This window comes from Rhea pennata, chromosome 7 (genome assembly GCF_028389875.1).
Source record: "Rhea pennata isolate bPtePen1 chromosome 7, bPtePen1.pri, whole genome shotgun sequence".
NCBI lineage: Eukaryota > Metazoa > Chordata > Aves > Rheiformes > Rheidae > Rhea > Rhea pennata.
Genome location: NC_084669.1, coordinates 36279699 through 36296021, shown reverse-complemented (window position 1 = coordinate 36296021; position 16323 = coordinate 36279699). Strand labels below are relative to the sequence as shown.

The 16323-nt window shown below is 62.1% G+C and overlaps 2 protein-coding genes across 2 annotated transcripts; one reads left to right on the top strand and one right to left on the bottom strand.

The window, feature by feature from the left end:
- Nucleotides 1-205: 205 nt before the first annotated feature.
- Nucleotides 206-15100, top strand: LOC134142910 (cadherin-23-like). Its single transcript, XM_062580478.1, has 6 exons — nucleotides 206-223; nucleotides 282-509; nucleotides 10192-10413; nucleotides 10496-10615; nucleotides 12385-12565; nucleotides 15051-15100. The coding sequence occupies exons 1-6, from the start codon at nucleotides 206-208 to the stop codon at nucleotides 15080-15082; spliced, it is 801 nt and encodes a 266-aa protein (XP_062436462.1). The 3' UTR covers nucleotides 15083-15100.
- VSIR (V-set immunoregulatory receptor) lies at nucleotides 4481-8764 on the bottom strand. Its single transcript, XM_062580595.1, has 7 exons — nucleotides 8678-8764; nucleotides 6344-6790; nucleotides 6106-6153; nucleotides 5745-5852; nucleotides 5440-5467; nucleotides 4939-5138; nucleotides 4481-4615 (listed from the first exon to the last, which is right to left on the bottom strand). The coding sequence occupies exons 1-7, from the start codon at nucleotides 8760-8762 to the stop codon at nucleotides 4578-4580; spliced, it is 954 nt and encodes a 317-aa protein (XP_062436579.1). The 5' UTR covers nucleotides 8763-8764; the 3' UTR covers nucleotides 4481-4577.
- Nucleotides 15101-16323: the final 1223 nt, after the last annotated feature.

Sequence of the window (16323 nt, the reverse complement as noted above, 5' to 3'; positions counted from 1 at the left end):
GCCTGCAAAGCGCTGTTCCCAACGAGAAGTCTGCTGTTAACTGCGTTGCGTCTGGGTATTTTGTGTTGCGGCGTGTTAGAATATATCGCGAGGTGCATCCGTTTCGCTCCGCTGTATCGCCCGGACGACGAGCTTGCTTAGCAGCGGGGCCTCCTCAAGCTGATTAACGGAGCCAGGACCTGCGCTGTAACCCCAGGGTTTTACCATGAGAGAGCTTTTACACGTACGCTTTCGTGGGTGTCTCCTTCCGAGCATCCCTCTCGCTACTGCTTCCTCTCCAGAACGTCGGCGGAGGCACCGCGGTGGCCCAAGTGCACGCCACCGACCGGGACATTGGCCTCAACAGCGTCCTCTCCTACTACATCACCCAAGGCAATGAGGACCTGACCTTCCGCATGGACCGCGTCACGGGGGAGATCTCCACCCGTCCCTCACCGCCGGACCGCGAGCGCCAGAGCTCCTACCACTTGGTGGTCACCGTGGAGGACGAGGGCAACCCGTCCCTGTCCGTAAGTAGCCAGAAGAGACTCATGCTTTTCCAGGGGAAGGGAGCTGGGAAGCGCTTCTCTGCATGTGTTTGCCACTGAGGCATCAATCGTGGAATGGGGATGAGGTTGACCTGGAAACTGGGAGCTTATCTGATGACCAATGCTTGGCTGGTGGCCTCACGCTGACACGTTGTTCGCGCCACCGTGCACCATGCTCAGCTGCACATCCCTGCTGTGTTTGTACTTGGTATTCCCATGCAAAGCTGTGCTCCTTGTGCCAAGGAGTGAGGGGCCACTTCAGATCCGCCTTGGTGAGTCACGTTAGGTCTCGGGCCTGCAATGAAAGCGAGGTCTTCCTCTTGTGCCAGCCCAGGCCTTGGCTTTTGGAGGAGGAGGTGGGGGAGAACGCAGGCTGTGACTCAGATTCTCGGTTTGCCAAGTGCACGTCTGACTCAGAGCTTCCCAAGGGCTCCTTGGAGGCCTTCTCCTGGAGGAGCCGGGCAGGACCCTCTCCTGCAGCCAGAGCTGTTGCTTTGGGACATTTGGGGAAGTCCTGCTGTCCTACGGCCAAGCGCTGGCTTCCCTTTGCACCTTCACAGCTCTCCCGTGTGCCGGGCTCTCGAAACGCGACCCCGCGAGAGCTGCCGGCACACAGCAGCGGTGTCTTTGCTCGGCTCGCAGCCTGCGTTTCACCTCGCTCTGTCTGCCCTGAAGTGGCTTCAGCAGCAGCCTCGAACTGCGAGCCCCTGCGCGGGTCGGCGTGTCCGCTGGCGCGTGGATCACTACGCGGCTGCGCCGACAAAGCCGGGTTACGTCCCAGGCAATCAGCGTTTTCCAGGAGGGAACAAACTATGTGCATTTCTCCTTGTGCTGGCAAGAGCTTTTGCTGCCTCTCTCTGGCTGGTCCCTCCAAAGCGAGGCAACGAGCGGGGCCCTCTCGAAGGTGGCTCCCTGAGCCGCAGGCGCGGCGCGTGCTGCGCTGCCCTCCTTCCCCTGCCCCGCCTCGGCCTGCTATCTCGCCCCATCTCTCTGGTCCCCCGGCAGGGCTCTCCGCGCAAAGCCTTGCTCTGCATTTTGAGGAAACGCGTTGCAAGCGGGAGGTGCAGGACGTGGGCTCGCAACTCTGCCTTCGGACTTTGCGCTCTCAAACTTCTCCGCCCTCGTGCCCAGCTGTTCGTCGCCGTCCTTTTCCCGTGCCCCGCAGTTGCATTACGTCTGAATCAGTCTCTTCCCCCAAAGCGAGAGGCGGCAGCTTTCCATGGACGTGTCCCCAGTGGCCCGGCTCCCTGGGAGCGCTGCTTGGTGGGAGGATGTCGCTCCGCGCTGCTCCGGCGAGGAATGCTGTGCACGGAGCCAGCAAGCCGTGTTGCCATGGGAATGTCCTATTCCTGCCCGTTGCTGGAAAGGACGAGCGACAGAGCTTATCATTTCGTGCCACACGAGCGGGGTCCCGGCAGCCTCGCACGTAGTGCAGCTTGGACTGGGGTTTTTGAGGTACGGCCCGTGCTCGTGAGGCAGAAGAGGCCTTTACTGAACCTCTGTGAGATCCTGAGAAACAGAGATGTCGTGTGTGCCCCGAGCAGCGATCTCCTGGGGGAGGCAGAGCTGATACGGACCGCGAGCTGCGTCCCTTTCGCTTTCCACTCCACTGATTTCCACCCTCCGGTCACTGCTGTCCCCCCGCAAACGGCCTGCGAGTATTAACAGAGCATCGCAGGGCTGGGCGCAGCGGATCCGGGCGGGAGCAAGGGAATTTCAGCTTTGCGGCCGAGCAAGCAGGTTTGTCGGGCCGTGTCCTTCCAGCTCGGGACGCGCGGTCCCTGCACGTCGCCGCAGCCCCGGTGACGGTCAAAGGCTGCCGCGCTGGGGGTGCAGCAGAGCACCCGGCGCAGAGGGTGTTGACAGAGCCGGGCCCTTTCCGGAGCTCGAGGACGTTCTAGCTTCGGCGGCAGCGTGTCCCGAGCTTCACGCGGTGGCGACGGGCGACGTCCTCCGCGGTGGCCTCGGAAACCGCGTCTGTCAAGAGTTTGTCGCCTGCTGGAAACTTGGATAGGTCTGGACGAGTGCAACGGGCCAAATGCAGAAAAGGGGGTTAGTTGGTTGCTTGTCGCTCGCAGTTCCCTCCAAGCGTATCGAGATTTGTGCATGTGGGAGAGGCAGAAGAAACTGAGCCGGGAGCGGGCTAGGAAGCCCGGGGTGAGCCGTAATACCTGGGCGAGTAAGAGCGGGCGCGAGAGTGGCCCCTTCTCAGAAAAACGAGCAGTCGGGGGCCACAGGCAGCTGCAAAAGGGGGAAATACTGATGACAAACGGGAGCCGTTTACCCCAAAAAGCTCCGGGGGAGAGAAAACCTCCGGGAGCTGGAGAACGGCGACCTGGAGGCCTTGCTGCTCGGCCCGGGGCACGCCGCAGGGCAGCCCCGGGGGGTCGCTTCGCTCAGCGAGGGCTCTGCGGGGCGTTTGGGAGCAGGACCGAGCCTCGGCGGGCGGGGGCCACGGCGCGGCGGGCGCCCGGGCGCCGGTTCCCTTCCGGGCCGCCCGCTCCGAACCGCAAGTTCGGACGAAGCGCCGCCGCCCCTTCGCCGCCTCCCGCGAGCGCCGCGCCAGCCGGCCTCGCCTCCCCCCGGGATTTTTTCCAGGTCACCGCGTCCGTACGCGCCGCTTTGCCTTGGCTTCCCGGGGCGGTTCGCTCGCGCCCGTGTCCCCAGTGCCGGGAAAGGGGCCGGAGAGTGGAGTGGGGGGGCCGAGGGAGAAGAGGGGGGAGCGCCGGCTCAGGTGGGGCCTTACGTAACGGGAGCCGCAGGGCTGCAAACAGGAAAGGCGGTACGGAAAAAAAAAAAGGCAAAAAAAAAAAAAAAAAAAAGCAAAAGCAAGGCGTGAGCGAGCGTAGGGGAGAAACACAACAGCAACAAAAAATCAGAAGAGGAAACAGCAGAGCGGAAGCCGCCTCTTCCCCACGCGGGCACGCGTCTGCGGAGCCCTGCTCCCGGCGCCGAGCGGGTCCTCCCCGCAGGAAGGCGTCAGGCCCCCCTGGAGCGGGGCGCTCGCGAGGCGGCGGAGGCGCGCGCGTTTGCGGGGAGCCCCGCGGCTGCTGCACACGCGCTCACTCGCTCCCGTGGGACCGTTTCTCCTCGGTGTGGGCATTTCCCTCCTCGGAGGTGCGGGCTCCCCCCCAGAGCACTTCGGAGCGTCTGTACACGTTAAAAAAAAAAAAAAAAAAATCACAAGCATCTTTTTTTTTTCTTTTTTAACCGACTGTGATAATTAAGCAAAGAGCCACGTAAATTCTGCCGGAAACGAAACGCCTGATCTCCAGCTGCGCGGCGGGAACGAGCCTCCTCCCCGGCCGCGCGCTGCCGGGGCCAGCTGGACGCGCGGCAGCCTCCAAAGTCCTTGGCAGCCTCCAGCCCCTGGTGGGGGAGGAGGAATCCTGCAGAGGGAGGGCACCTCTCCCCTTCCTGTTTTGCCAAAAAAAAAAAAAAAAGAAAAAAAAGAAAAAAAGAGAAAAGAAAAGAAGAAGTTAGCAAAGTGCTGGCCGGTTTTGTCTCGCAGGCAGACGTGGACAGAAAGCACGTCACCATACGGAAAAGGCTCGCACGGCCGCCGGCGTAGGAACAGGTTAATGTTGCCCGGGTTGAACCCGTGATAATAAGTTAAATCCTCGGAAGGGTTTGCCAGTGCGGAGAGTCGAGGAGCGCCGGCGAGGGACGTCTCCGGCAGGACCGGCGGCAGCTCGCAGCCGCGGCTGAGCCCCCGGACCTCCCGAGCTGGGCCCGTCTGCCCCTTCTCGGCAGCCTCCGCGGCGGTGCTGGGGGCCAGCGGCTGCTTGCTGCTATCCGGCCCCGGGGATTTAGGCGCGGGTGGGAAGCGCCGCCCGCCTCGCCGAGGGCGCAGTCCGTAAGGAAAAAACCAAAACAAAACAAAAAAAAAGGCGAGGCGCCGACGTCCGCGCACGCTCGCGCGCGCCCCGCTCCGCCGAAACGGCGGGGAAGGCGGAAACCCACGGGAGAGAGGGTCGCGTCGTCGGCCGGGGCAGGGCCCGGAGCGGGCGGCGGGCAGGGATCCCGCGCGGCGTGAGCCCCCCGGCGTCCCTAGGCCGTCAGCGCGTTCGGGGAGTCGGGAACGGGATCTGGAAGAGGGCAGAGGGCGCGGGTTAAGCGCCGGGAAAACGGCGGGCGGGCTCGGGGACGCCTTGCAACCCGCCAGCCGCCCTCCCGCGTCGTCGTCGTCCCCCCAGCCCGGCCTCGCGTCCCCCTGGGCTTTTCTGGCTGCGGCGAGGGGGACCTTGAGCCCTTCCCGCCTCCAAAGTCCTGGAGCGGGATGGGAACCTCATGCAAGGTTTCCAGGGAGTATTTAGCAGGGGGTTGCTCCCACTCCCCCCTTCCCAGCTGACCCCTCCCTTTGGGGTTTTGGGGGGGTTTTTGCCTCTTTCCTCCCGCCCCTCACTCTCACCCAGCGTGGGGAAGAAGCATTCGCCGGGGCCCGGCGGCGACAGCGGGGTGCTGGGCTCGGAGAGCAGGTGCCGGCCGGACTCGGACGCCTGCCGGGCGGGCGCGTAGGCGAGCGGCGCCCGGGGCCACGTCTCGGCGCCGCCGCCGCCGCCGCCGCCGGGCACGGCCTCGAAGACGGGGTTTTCGATGCCCTGCGCGCTGCTGCGGGAGAGAAGAAGCGGGGCGGGGAGGTGGGGGGCAGCGTGAGGCTGGGCCGCTCCGTCCCACTCCTTTCCCCGCTCGGATCGCGGCTTTTTTTCTTAGTTTCTTCCTTTTTTAAGGTCGGAGGGACCCGCCGGCGGCTGAGGTTACCGCTCGTTTGCATTTTCACTGCGGGAGCCTCTTTAGGGCGGCGGGTTCGGCCGCGAGCGAGGACGCGCCCCGGCGGCGGAGGGGCGAAGACCCCTCGCGGGGCGTGGGGGGGGGGGAGCACGGCGCCGCGGGGAGCCGCGACTTTCCTCACCTCTCCATCCGGACGAGCTCGTGAGCGCCTGCGAAGGGAGCGAGAAGGCCGCGTCAGGGCGCCGGGCGGCCCCAGCGGCGGCCCAGGGGTTAAATCCGAGCGGCCCTTTGCTCCTTTTCCCTGCGTGGGTTGGTTTGTTTCTGTTTTCCTAATTTCCCAAGCAACTAGTTCCCCTTTATATATATATATATATATATATACACACACTCTCTTAAAGGCAGTTTGGATGAGATGAATGGAAACTGCTAATTAATGGGGGAAAAAAAGGAGGGGGTGGCCCGGCGGCCATCCCGCGGGATACGTACGCCTGTTGCTGACCGCCTGCCTCTGCTTGTAGATGAGGAGCAGGATGAGGGGCAGGCAGAGGATGCCCACGATGCAGGCCCCCGTCGCCAGTGCGGCGGCCGTGATATCTGCCGGGGAAGGAGAAGGCGGAGCTGGAGCCCGGGCTTGGCGGCGGCGGGCTCCGCTCCTCTTCCTCGCCCGGCGCCCAGGCGAAGGGCAGAGCTGGAAGGGAGGAGCGGGGCGCCGGGCCAGGCGCTGCGCCCGGCGGCTCCCCGGCTCTGATTTGGGGCGGCTCCCCTGGGAAACCCGGCGCCTCCGCTCTGGGCCGGGCAGCGGAGCCGCAGTGCCCGGGGAGGCTGGGGCGCGGGTGCGCGGCCCTACCTTTGCCCGCGGCGGCGTGAAAGGTGCAGTTCTGCGGCACTCCTCGGCCTGCGGAGACCGAGAGAAGAGCTCAGGGGACGCGCCGGGACGCCAGCGGGTCCCAGCAGCGGGCGGTTCGCCGTGGGGATGCTCGGCCGCGGCTCCCGCCGGCGGGGCGAGAGCGGGCAGGGCCGCGGGCGCCGCTCTGCAGCCCCGACGCAGGGCGAGGGGCTGCCGGGCGCGCGGGAGCCCCGCTCACCCTGCCGGATGCGCAGCTCCACCACGCCGTGGGCCACCCGCCGCGTGTGCAGCTTGCTGTGCTCCCGGTGCGCCTCGGCCGCGTAGCAGCAGTAATTCCCGCTGTCGCCCGGCGTCAGGTTCGTCACGACGATGTGGAAGGCGCCGTGGCGGTCGAGGAGGAGCTCCACGCCGTGCGGGTGCGGGTGCGGCGGGGCGCCGGTGCCGTTGGCCGGCGGCCCGCGGCGCCGGCCCGGCTCGTGCCGCAGCTCCCTGTCGGTGGCGTTGCGGACGTGCCTCTTGTCGGAGCAGCTCTGGTCGCCGTCGCCGCTGAAGTACCAGGTCTTGTAGAGCAGGTCGTGGCGGTCGGCGAGGGGCCCGCTGACGCGGCACGTCAGCGTGACGTTCTGCCCCTCCGGGCAGACGCAGAGCCCGTAGGGCGCCGTCACCAGGAACGCCGCCGCCCCGCCTGCGCGGAGAGAGCGCCGTGGCAAAGCGGGCAGGCACGCGGCGTAAATGAGACCAAAAAACAAAAAACAAACAAAAAAAAAATAGCACGCCGGGGAGGAGCGGCCCCCACCCCGCGCGGGGTTTCGGAAAGCTGTTAGCAGCTGCTCGCTGCTGCGCGAGGGCGGCCGGGCCGGCGGTGAGGGAAGGGCAGCGCCCGGCGCGCCCCTCGGCCCCGTCCTTCGGCCCCGCACTTGCGGCGGGCCGTAGCACCTCGGCCCCTCCTTACATCAGCAAAAGCGGGAAGCCCTGCGCCGGCTCTCCGACCGCGCTGGGGGAAGGAGGCTCCCGGGCTTGGCTCGCTGCAGGGCAGGTGGTATTATTAGGGCAAGACGGTCTCTTATTTTGGTAACATCCTGTTGTTCCATCAGCTGCACCGCAGCTTTGCTTTGAGGTTTCTCACTTGCTCTATCTAGTAGGTGGCAACCAAAGGCGGGGAGCGGCGGAGCAGCCCGCCGGCCGAGCCGGGCCCCACACCCGCGCCTGCGCCGCGCCGGCCCGCAGCGTCCTTGGCACCGCTTGCGGAGGTGCCGCCACCACCACCACCGCCTCCCCGGCCCCGTTGCTTCTCCGTCCTCGTTTGCGGCGAGCTGAGCACAAAAGGCGCCGGGGATGTGTGTACGGATCCGGGCTGCGAGGGGAAGTGTCCCATTGACGGGGGTCCCCGGGGAGCCCGGGGAAGGGAAGCCAGGGCTCTATTGGAGGAAACCGCCCTTCCAGCACCTTGCGAGCGTGCGGACCCTGCCGGGCTTCACGTTGTGCCCGCCCGCCGACGACAGGCACGGGGATCCCCGGGGCTCCGGCGCCTGCTTGGGAGCGCCCAGGTGCAGAGGCCGAGGTGTCGGCCGCTCGCCCGCTCTGGTCCGAGCCCCGGCGGCACAGGGGAGGGCGGCGGGTCCCGGCGAGGTCGGCGGGCACGTGTGGGGCTGCCGCCGCCCCCCCCCGGGCGCACCGGCCGCCAGGGACGCCGCGGCCGAGCGCGCGCGAGACGACCGCGCGTTTTCTCCTGCTCTGAAGCGCACCGGGGCGGGTGGGCGGGGGCGAAGCGGGGCTTTTCGGCAGGGGAAGCCCCGCAGGTGGCAGCGCTGGCACCGGAGGGGGGGCTAAGCCCGATACGGTGCGCGTGCTGTCCCCGCACGGGGGGGGGACCGTGCTCCTCTCCGGCCTCGTTCCCTACCCCGGCGCCCGCGGACAAGCGGCGCGTGCAGTCGGCGCTGAGCCTCTTCCAGCAGCCAGCCCCCGAGCCGCTGTCGGAGAAGCCCTGCTTGCCCGGCGCAGGTCCGCGCGCGGAGCGGCAGCCCAGCCGGCCTCCAGCTCGCTCGGGGAAGGGAGCGGAGCATCCCCCGAAAGCAGCCCGCAGTGCGGGGCGCGAGCCCCCGCGCCCGGCGCCCCGGGGCCCGTGAAAGGCTCCTTGCAGCGCGGGGCCGGAGCCGGGGGAGACGTCAGCTGGGAACACGGTAGCTTTTCTCTCCCGGCCGCAGCTCGGGATGCTGAGCAGCCGGCAAGGGGGCGGCAAGGCGGGGGGGGGGGGTCGCTTTCCTGCCGTGCAAATGAGATCAAAGCCAAGGGAGAAGGGGGAAAAACCGAGTTGCAGGAGAAGAGGGTTTTCAAGCGCAGCAGCTCCCCACGGCCCCTTTGCTCCGAGCACGTCAGGTAAAGCACTCGGTCCCGTCCCCCCCCTCCGAAGCCCAAGCATCGCGGGGCAGGCGAGAAAGCACATACCCCCCCGCCAGGCACCCCAAACTCCTCGTGCGGGCGCCACGGGGCGAAGGTAGCGCCCGAGTGACGGCGAACGGCTTTTCCGCCCCGCCGCTGCCGGCAGGAGAGCAAACGAAAAGCTGGCGCTTACCGTGGGCAGCGAGCAGGCAGAGCGCGGCGAGGAGCCGCGGGGCCGGGCGCCCGCCGCGCCGGCCGGGCCTGGGGGGCACCTCCATCCGCCGCGCTCGCCCTCGCTGGCCGGTTCGCCTCGGCCGAGCCTCCCGCTGGCACTGAGCGGCCGCCGCCAGCCCGGCGCGCACAGGAAATTTCATTGAGATGCCGCGGAGCCGCCGAGAGACCTGCGAGCACCCCCAGGAGGTGAGCGGGAGGAAGGAGCCGGGGGCCGCCCCGGCCGCGGCCGCGGCCGCGGCCGCGCACATCTGGAGCAGCTGGCTCATCTGGAGCGGGGCCCGCAGGCCGGCCAGCCGGCCCCTGGCCCCCGGGTCCCCGCCGCGGGACGAGGCTCCGCGCGGTGCTCCAGCGTTTCTGCCACGCTCCCGGCCGCCGCTCAGGCTCTGGGCTTCAGGTCCGCAGCCCCGGAAAAGCCAAGAAAACATCTGGCTCCGAACTCCCGTAGTTCTGCGAGGCGGCCGCTTCTCTCCCGGGGTTTCCGGCCGAGTTCGGTGGGCTCGGGAGGAGAGCTGGGAGCTCGGAGCCGGGCGGCTGCAGCGGAGGGCCCAGGGAGGCTCGCGTTCCCTGGAGAGTGGAGCCCCGCGTCACGTGAAGGCTTGCAAACCACATGAAACTGCTGCTAACCTGCTCTGAAAGTTTGAGCACGTAGCGGTACAGAAAAGTAGCTGATTAGTAGTGTGTGGCGTGCGTTTTTCTTTTTACTGCGAGCACCTCTGCGAAGCTCCCGTGAAAAATGTCACCCCTGTCAGGCAGGAAGAGACTTCTGACTGGGGCAGGTTTAAGCGTGACGGCCGGGGGATCTTTCGCTCTTCTGCAGCTGGCGTCGAAGCCGAGCGATACCCTGTCTCGCCCCACTGGGATGCGTGGGAAGGGCAGAGACCTCGGCCGTCCTGCTGCGTCCCGCCTCCAAGAAGATGCCTAGACACGGTCATTTAAAGCTGGAAAAGGAGGGATAGAGGCTTGCCCTGCAAAGTGGCAAAGCGTGGCTTAGCAGCTGGATCGTGCAACCCAGAAGGAGGTGGCCCAGTTGCCCAGGGCACTCACTTTTAGCCTTCCTCTGAGCCACCATGGCAGTATCTCTGCTCATTTTCCATCCTCCCACGTTGCCACCCTCAGTAATGGTGGCCAGAGCATCTCTGAGGTTAAGGGACGGGCTCGCAAAGGTCCCTTCCTAAAGGAGTAAGACACAGCGATGTGGTTAAATCACTGGGTTTTGGTGTGCCGTAGCGGTCTCGCTGGTATGGCCCACCACAGGGCGAAGAGGAGAGCAGTCCCGGAGGTGTGGTTTGCTCGGGAACATCGGTCAGATTTTGTTTCTCCAGGCCGGTCTCCGTACCGGAGCGCCAACAGGAGGTGCCTTGCGTTGGGAACGTGCCCAGCGCCACGGCTCGCTGCAGTTCGCAGCAGCATTTCGCGTGTCCCGCTTGCGTCCCCTGGCGCGTTCCCCACGCGCGGCGTCTCCGTGTCCCGCAGGCGACGACCACGGTTGTCGTCACGATCCTGGACGAGAACGACAACGCTCCCGCCTTCCAGCAGCCGCTGTACGAGGTCACGCTGGACGAGGGCCCCGACACGCTCAACGCCACCCTCGTCACCGTCTGGGCCCGCGACCAGGACGAGGGGCCCAACGGCACCGTCGCCTACGCCATCACCGAAGGCAACATCCTGGGCACCTTCCACATCGACAGCGCCACGGTCAGTAAGGACGCCGGCCCCCGTCCTGCTCGGCCCCACCACGCGTCCTCCTTACCCCCTCCGTGCTGCCGTCGCGTTTCAGGGGCAGATCCGCACCGTGAAGGAGCTGGACTACGAGATCAGCCACGGGCGATACACCTTGATCGTCACGGCCACAGACCAGTGCCCCCTCCTCTCACGCCGGCTGACGTCCACCACCACGGTAGGGAGCTGCCGGCCGCGTCTGGCTAGAGGGGTTGCGACACAGTGACATCTCTGGGGTCTTGGGGTCCCCCCTCTGGAGTACAGTTTCACATCTTTTTCCCAGGAGTCACCAGCTGCTTTTCCCAGCTAAAGGCAGGTTGACAAGTTGCTGCAGCCCTGCTCCATCACCTGGGGCAGGGTTGCAAAACCCAGAAGTACTGCTTAGCGTTGACTGGCTGCTATGCAAAAATCTGTGTTTACTGTAGTTTACCTAATTAACCTACTGGTTAGTTAGCCCAGTTACTTGGTGCTGCAGACAGAATAACGTCCCTGAATTTCATTTAAGTTGCCTTGCATCTTCTCCTTCTCCTCTCAGTTCTTCTTGCGTGAAGGGATGGTAAATAATACAGCATTTCTATAGCATTCATTTCTCTCTCATCCTTTTTTGCTCTTTGTCTGCTTTTCAGGTGTCTTTTTTGTCCATCCTCCATCCAAGCATATACAGAGGTTATTTAAAACCTCCGGGCGTTCTTTACTTCCTCTGCAGCACTTCTGTCTCCGCTGCACTGTAGTGACCTGAACTAAAGTGCTCTGTTCAAAGTGTGGGGAGCAGTATGGTAGCAGCTCCAAAGCCAATGTTTTATGGGATTTGAATGCACTAATTGTTTTGGGACCTAAATCAAAAATCAGTGAGTCATACAACAGATGTTGCCCGTGTCAAGGATGATTTCAGAGTTTGCAGGTGGAAGGGACCCGTTGTATCTTTTCCTCTGGCTTCTTATCATGGACCACTATGTTTCACTCAGATATGGAGCCAAGCACTTTCTAGTCCTCCAAAAGAAGATAAGTTCTTGTGTGCAGAGAAAAAGAGATATCAGTATGAGAGATTTCAGCAGATAAAATCTATCCCTGTGAGCCTCACAGCCCTGTGCCCCATGCTGCTTGGGTAGATGAGAAGTCCTCAAATGTGTAAATCTGGTACCGCTACAGATTCCTTGCTCACACAGGCAACCTACAGTGGAAACCTCAAAACCTGGGGGTTTACTGGCTTCATGGAAAGGGGCAACTGCTATCTGCTGCAGGCAAAGGCAGGGCTTTCTTCTCCTTTGGCCATGAGGAAGAAAATGAACATAGAAAGTAACAAGCACTAAAGGTAGGAGAAGGGATAAAAAAAAACCCTCTCTACACAGGCCATGGAGTTGCTGCCAAGGCACTATGAAAACATAACTTTTAGGAGAAGACTTAGTAATTATTTAAGATTCCAAGTGATCCATCACTCTGATAAGGCCTGCCAGGATTTGTTTTCTCTGCTGCTATGAAACAGAGCAGAAACTCAGATATGCTTTTCTTTAAAGATTGGATTAAGCAATGCCAGATGTCCACCTGATGGGTTTTGCTATGCTTTTAGTCAGGCGGTTGAAAAATTCCTAATTTTCAGTATCTTTCCCATAACTATCTGTACCACTTCTGTGGCCAGGTAGAAGAGAGAGGTGCCAAGTGGAGGAGAAAGAGTCTGTCAGTGCTCCATAAGCTCAACCTATTATTAGCCGCCAGGGAGTCTCCTCCTCAGGCAGGGACATTCCATCATGCACGATGAGGTCTAGTGAGGGGTTAACTCATCTCTTTATCCTAAAAGTGAAAGTTGATCTAATAAAAGATCTCTCTCCCTGCCGTCTCTGCCTCCCTGCTGTCCTTGTCTTTCCGTGCTCATGGCCCAAGATCAGCTGGCTGGTCTCTGCTTCGAGTCCTCTCCGTTCATCGTTCCCTACTCTCTGGCCTTGTCTGCAGGTGTTGGTAAACCTCAATGACATCAATGACAACCAGCCCACCTTTCCGCGGCCCTACGAGGGACCCTTCGACATCACGGAAGGGCAACCAGGCCCACGCGTGTGGACCTTCCTGGCCCACGATGGAGACTCGGGGCCCAACGGGCAAGTGGAGTACAGCATCATCGCTGGGGACCCTCTTGGTGAGCGGAGATGCACCATTGGTGGCTGAGTCTCCCCAGGGATGCCCAGCTCCCAGCACGTGCACAGATGCATGCATGCCCTCACATCTTTCTTGTCCATGCAGCGATTTGGGGAGCAAAATAGTCATCAGATAATCCAGGCCCTGCTGTCTGCTATTGCTGTTGCTTGCTTTGAGGATCAAGGTGGTTGCAGCCATCTTTTCTTGGCCATATGAACCACTGCCCTGCCCACGTAGAGCTCCGAATACAGCTCTAGCCCTGCAGTGCTGTTCTTTGGACACCCTGGCCCCATCGTTCTCAAAGTAGGTTAGCTTGGCTTGGCAGACACAGGACCGGGTTGTTGTGATGCTGCCCCAGTCTCTGCTTGAGGGTGTAGAGATGACCGTAAATACTTGACATGTGCCTACACGGTTTCATCTCCTCAAACCCCCGTGCCCCACGCAGCTGGGCGCAGTGACGCACACCCACACACCGTCTCCGCTCCCCTGGCAAGACCTGCGAGCCGGCAGCGCGCCGCCCTCCCGCAGAGCAGAGCAGGCGTGGGTTTCCTTCCAGTGTTTCACACCGGAGCCCGGGTCACATCTCCATTCGCATCTCTCTGCCCTTAAAGGGACCTGCGTCCCTGCCCAGGCTCTGCAGAAGACCTACTCACCTTCTTTTTTGTTAAAAAAAAACCCAAGCACAGACTTGTCATTGGGCAGGAAAGGGGGTGGGTGGAAAAGCCTGCAATAGCTTAGGAGTGCTGGCGGAAGCGTTTCAGAAAAGCCATCCTCCGAACTGATTGCTTCTGCAAATTCAGGGTTTCGACACCAGGAAATCCTGTTTTGGGCAACAGGAAACTTTAACCTGTTAGCGGCCAGTGAGAGGGGTCTAGGGCTTGCACAAGTTAAACCACAAGTACAGAAGAGACGCCCGTAGGGATGGGATGGAGGAATCTGTTTAAAAATAAAGACAAAAAAATAAAAAAAAAAAAAAGTAGAAAGAGAAACTGAGAAATACAAACAGACGGCTCCGTCACCTCACTGCCCCAAGGATTTTGCAGGGCTTGGCTCCCCCAGGAGACAGCCTGACAGGCTCGGTTTCACTGGTCTCCTCCAGAAATCACTGCCCCTCAGTTCCCGGGACAGATTAATCCCCACGCAGGCAATGCAGGCAGATGTTTCACTCGGCCCACAGCCTTGGTGCCCCGGAGCAGATGGCAGAGCAGCCCTGGGCGTCCCCAGGGTGCTGTGGCTGCTGGGACGTTGCGTGCAGCTGTCCTTCAGCAGACGGGTGGCCACCACAGCCATGGTGACTTCAGCCAAGGGTTTCTGGAAGGCGAAGCCCCGTCCCGTCTACCAGCTGACCTGAGTTGCAGAGCGTTTCCCGAACAACCTGGACACAGTCCCTCGGCTGTGTGAGGAGCTGATGCAACGCAACCTGGCAATTCCCAGGGCCCAGGAGGTGCTGGCAAGGCTGGTGTCAGCCATGCGTGAGAAAGGCAGGAACCAAGGTGTCCGGACACCTCCTCTTTGGCCATTCAACCAACCAACCCTACTCCCACTAGTTCCTGTGGGAAAATCAGCCCTTGGGATAGACCCTGGGTGTAATAAGAGGCTTTGGGGGCTGTTGTCCGTGAGGCCACCAAGCTCAGCCCTGCGGTGGCCGGTGCCTCTCGCTCTGAAAGGCGGTGTCCCCCGGGGAGAGGGAGGGCAGGCGCCCCGCGGCACGGCACGGCGCCCGCATCGACGCCCTCTCTCCGCTCCGACAGGGGAGTTTGTGATCTCGCCTGTGGAAGGGGAGCTGCGCGTGCGGAAGGACGCCGAGCTGGACCGCGAAAATATCCCCTTCTACAACCTCACCATCGCCGCCCGCGACAGGGGGGTGCCCCCGCTCAGCTCCACGGTCAGTCCCGTGCGGAGGCCAAGGGGCAGCAGGCCACCACCATCGAGGGGAGGCCACCGCCCCCCTCCTCAACCTCCTCCCTTGCCTCTGGGTCTCCTCTGCCTTGAGTCTCCTCCCTTCTTCCTCCTTCCCCTCCACTCCTCATGCAGGAGCAGGCGGGAGAGAAGAGCAGAGCAAAGCAGGGCTTTTCAGCCCTCATTAAAACGGGGGAGAAACAGTGTCATCCATGTCCGTACTGGTGTAAAACACGCCAGGGCAGTGAGCATACGCAGGCAGCAGCACCAGGGAGGTCCTAGCCCAGAGAGCCTGGCAGAAGGTGACGACCTACACCGTGAAGCAAGAGAGTGATGGCAGATTAGCTTGCCCACTGGACAGTCCAATTTTTTTTTTTACCATTTCATGTATATCAGCATTGGACTTTCCTCTTGTTGTGGGGGAAAAGGCTGGCAGGAAGCGGGGAGCTGCATGGCAGAGGAGCTGGTCCATGGGGCTCGTGGGACCCGGCTCATGGGAAAAAGCCCAGCTCTTGCACAGGAAAAGAGTGAAAGGGATGGAAACACACGTTGCCTGTCAGGTCCCAGATTGCTTCTCTCCCTGCCAGATCCTGGTGGGCGTGCGTGTGCTGGATATTAACGATAACGACCCTGTGCTCCTCAACCTCCCGATGAACCTCACCCTCAGTGAGAACGCCCCTGTCTCCAGCTTCGTCACCCGCATCCTAGCCCAGGATGCGGACAAGGGGCCAAATGCTCTCCTGACCTTCGACATCACCTCCGGCAACTCGGAGAAAGCTTTTTACATCAACAGCAGCGTACGTCAGCTGGGGCTCGGGGCTCTCCTGCACGCCAGAGCCTGGGGAAGCTGGGAGGCGGAGGGTGGTCTCTGCATGCAGGCACAGCACCCGTCTTCACCCACAGGCACCCACCCACACGTGCACCAGTTTTGCATGCTTCCTCACATACGTGGAGTTTGCAAATGCTGGCCTGGTGCAGCTTTGCCTAACCTGGGTGGAAATGGGGGGCAGGACAGTGGGAAAAGGAGGAAGGCACAGCACCAGTAGGACAGGAGCAAGTGTACTTCACTTCCATTTAATGCCTCTCCTCCCTTTTCTCTTGACAGACTGGCATCATCTATGTAAATCGTCCCTTGGACAGGGAGCGGGTGGCTGAGTACAGGCTCACCATCACAGTGAAGGACAACCCCGAGAACATACGCAATGCCAGGCGGGTAATTACGGACGTGCTGGAACTTCCCAGTGGAGTAGGAGTCTGGAGGCAGGGCGGGTGGGAGAAGAGGTTCCTGCCACAGATGCTGTATTTACACACAGCATTTCTAATAGCAGCCTCGTGTCCTGAAAGCATCCGTGGGTCACAAGGAAAGGGCTGCAAACCCAACCACCAGGACCCAATCCAGAGAACTGCACCACTAGACTTTAGGGCAAATTCAACATTTCTTGCTGTACCTTGTGGCTGTGCTCTGGCTCAGGCCCGGGGCTCTGTGGATGCGCTGCTAACTGGCACAGGGTCATTAGTGGGGTATAGTTGGACCACCTTCTAGCTGCGAGACCAAGACTGCTCTCCTGGATCCAAGCAGGGAGCAACAGGCGGGCAGAAAGGTGCCCATGCCATGGGTCTCAGGCAGCTCCCATGTCTCCATGTGTTCCCTGACTAGGTTCTTCTGCACAGGGCAAAACTCCCTGGGAACTGGCAGATAGCATTTATGTCCTGCAGCTCCCTACAGAGAAAATTAATGAGCGGGATCTCTAACTGATCCACTGTCAGCACATTTCTACCACTCTGCGTGGTGTTGGTAACTCACTCAGACCTGGAGGCAGGACTCCAGGAGACAGTAATAGCCATAGCATCATGGAAGGT

Excerpts from the sequence above, each read along its gene's own strand:
- LOC134142910 (XM_062580478.1), top strand. Across the intron at positions 510-10,191 it reads AGGGCAACCCGTCCCTGTCC|GCGACGACCACGGTTGTCGT; the intron begins GTAAGTAGCCAG and ends CGTGTCCCGCAG. Across the intron at positions 10,414-10,495 it reads TCCACATCGACAGCGCCACG|GGGCAGATCCGCACCGTGAA; the intron begins GTCAGTAAGGAC and ends GTCGCGTTTCAG.
- VSIR (XM_062580595.1), bottom strand. The coding sequence starts at position 8,762 with ATGGAGGTGCCCCCCAGGCCCGGCCGGCGCGGCGGGCGCCCGGCCCCG. Across the intron at positions 6,791-8,677 it reads CTGCCTGCTCGCTGCCCACG|GCGGGGCGGCGGCGTTCCTG; the intron begins GTAAGCGCCAGC and ends CTCTCCGCGCAG. Across the intron at positions 5,853-6,105 it reads TCACGCCGCCGCGGGCAAAG|ATATCACGGCCGCCGCACTG; the intron begins GTAGGGCCGCGC and ends CTTCCCCGGCAG.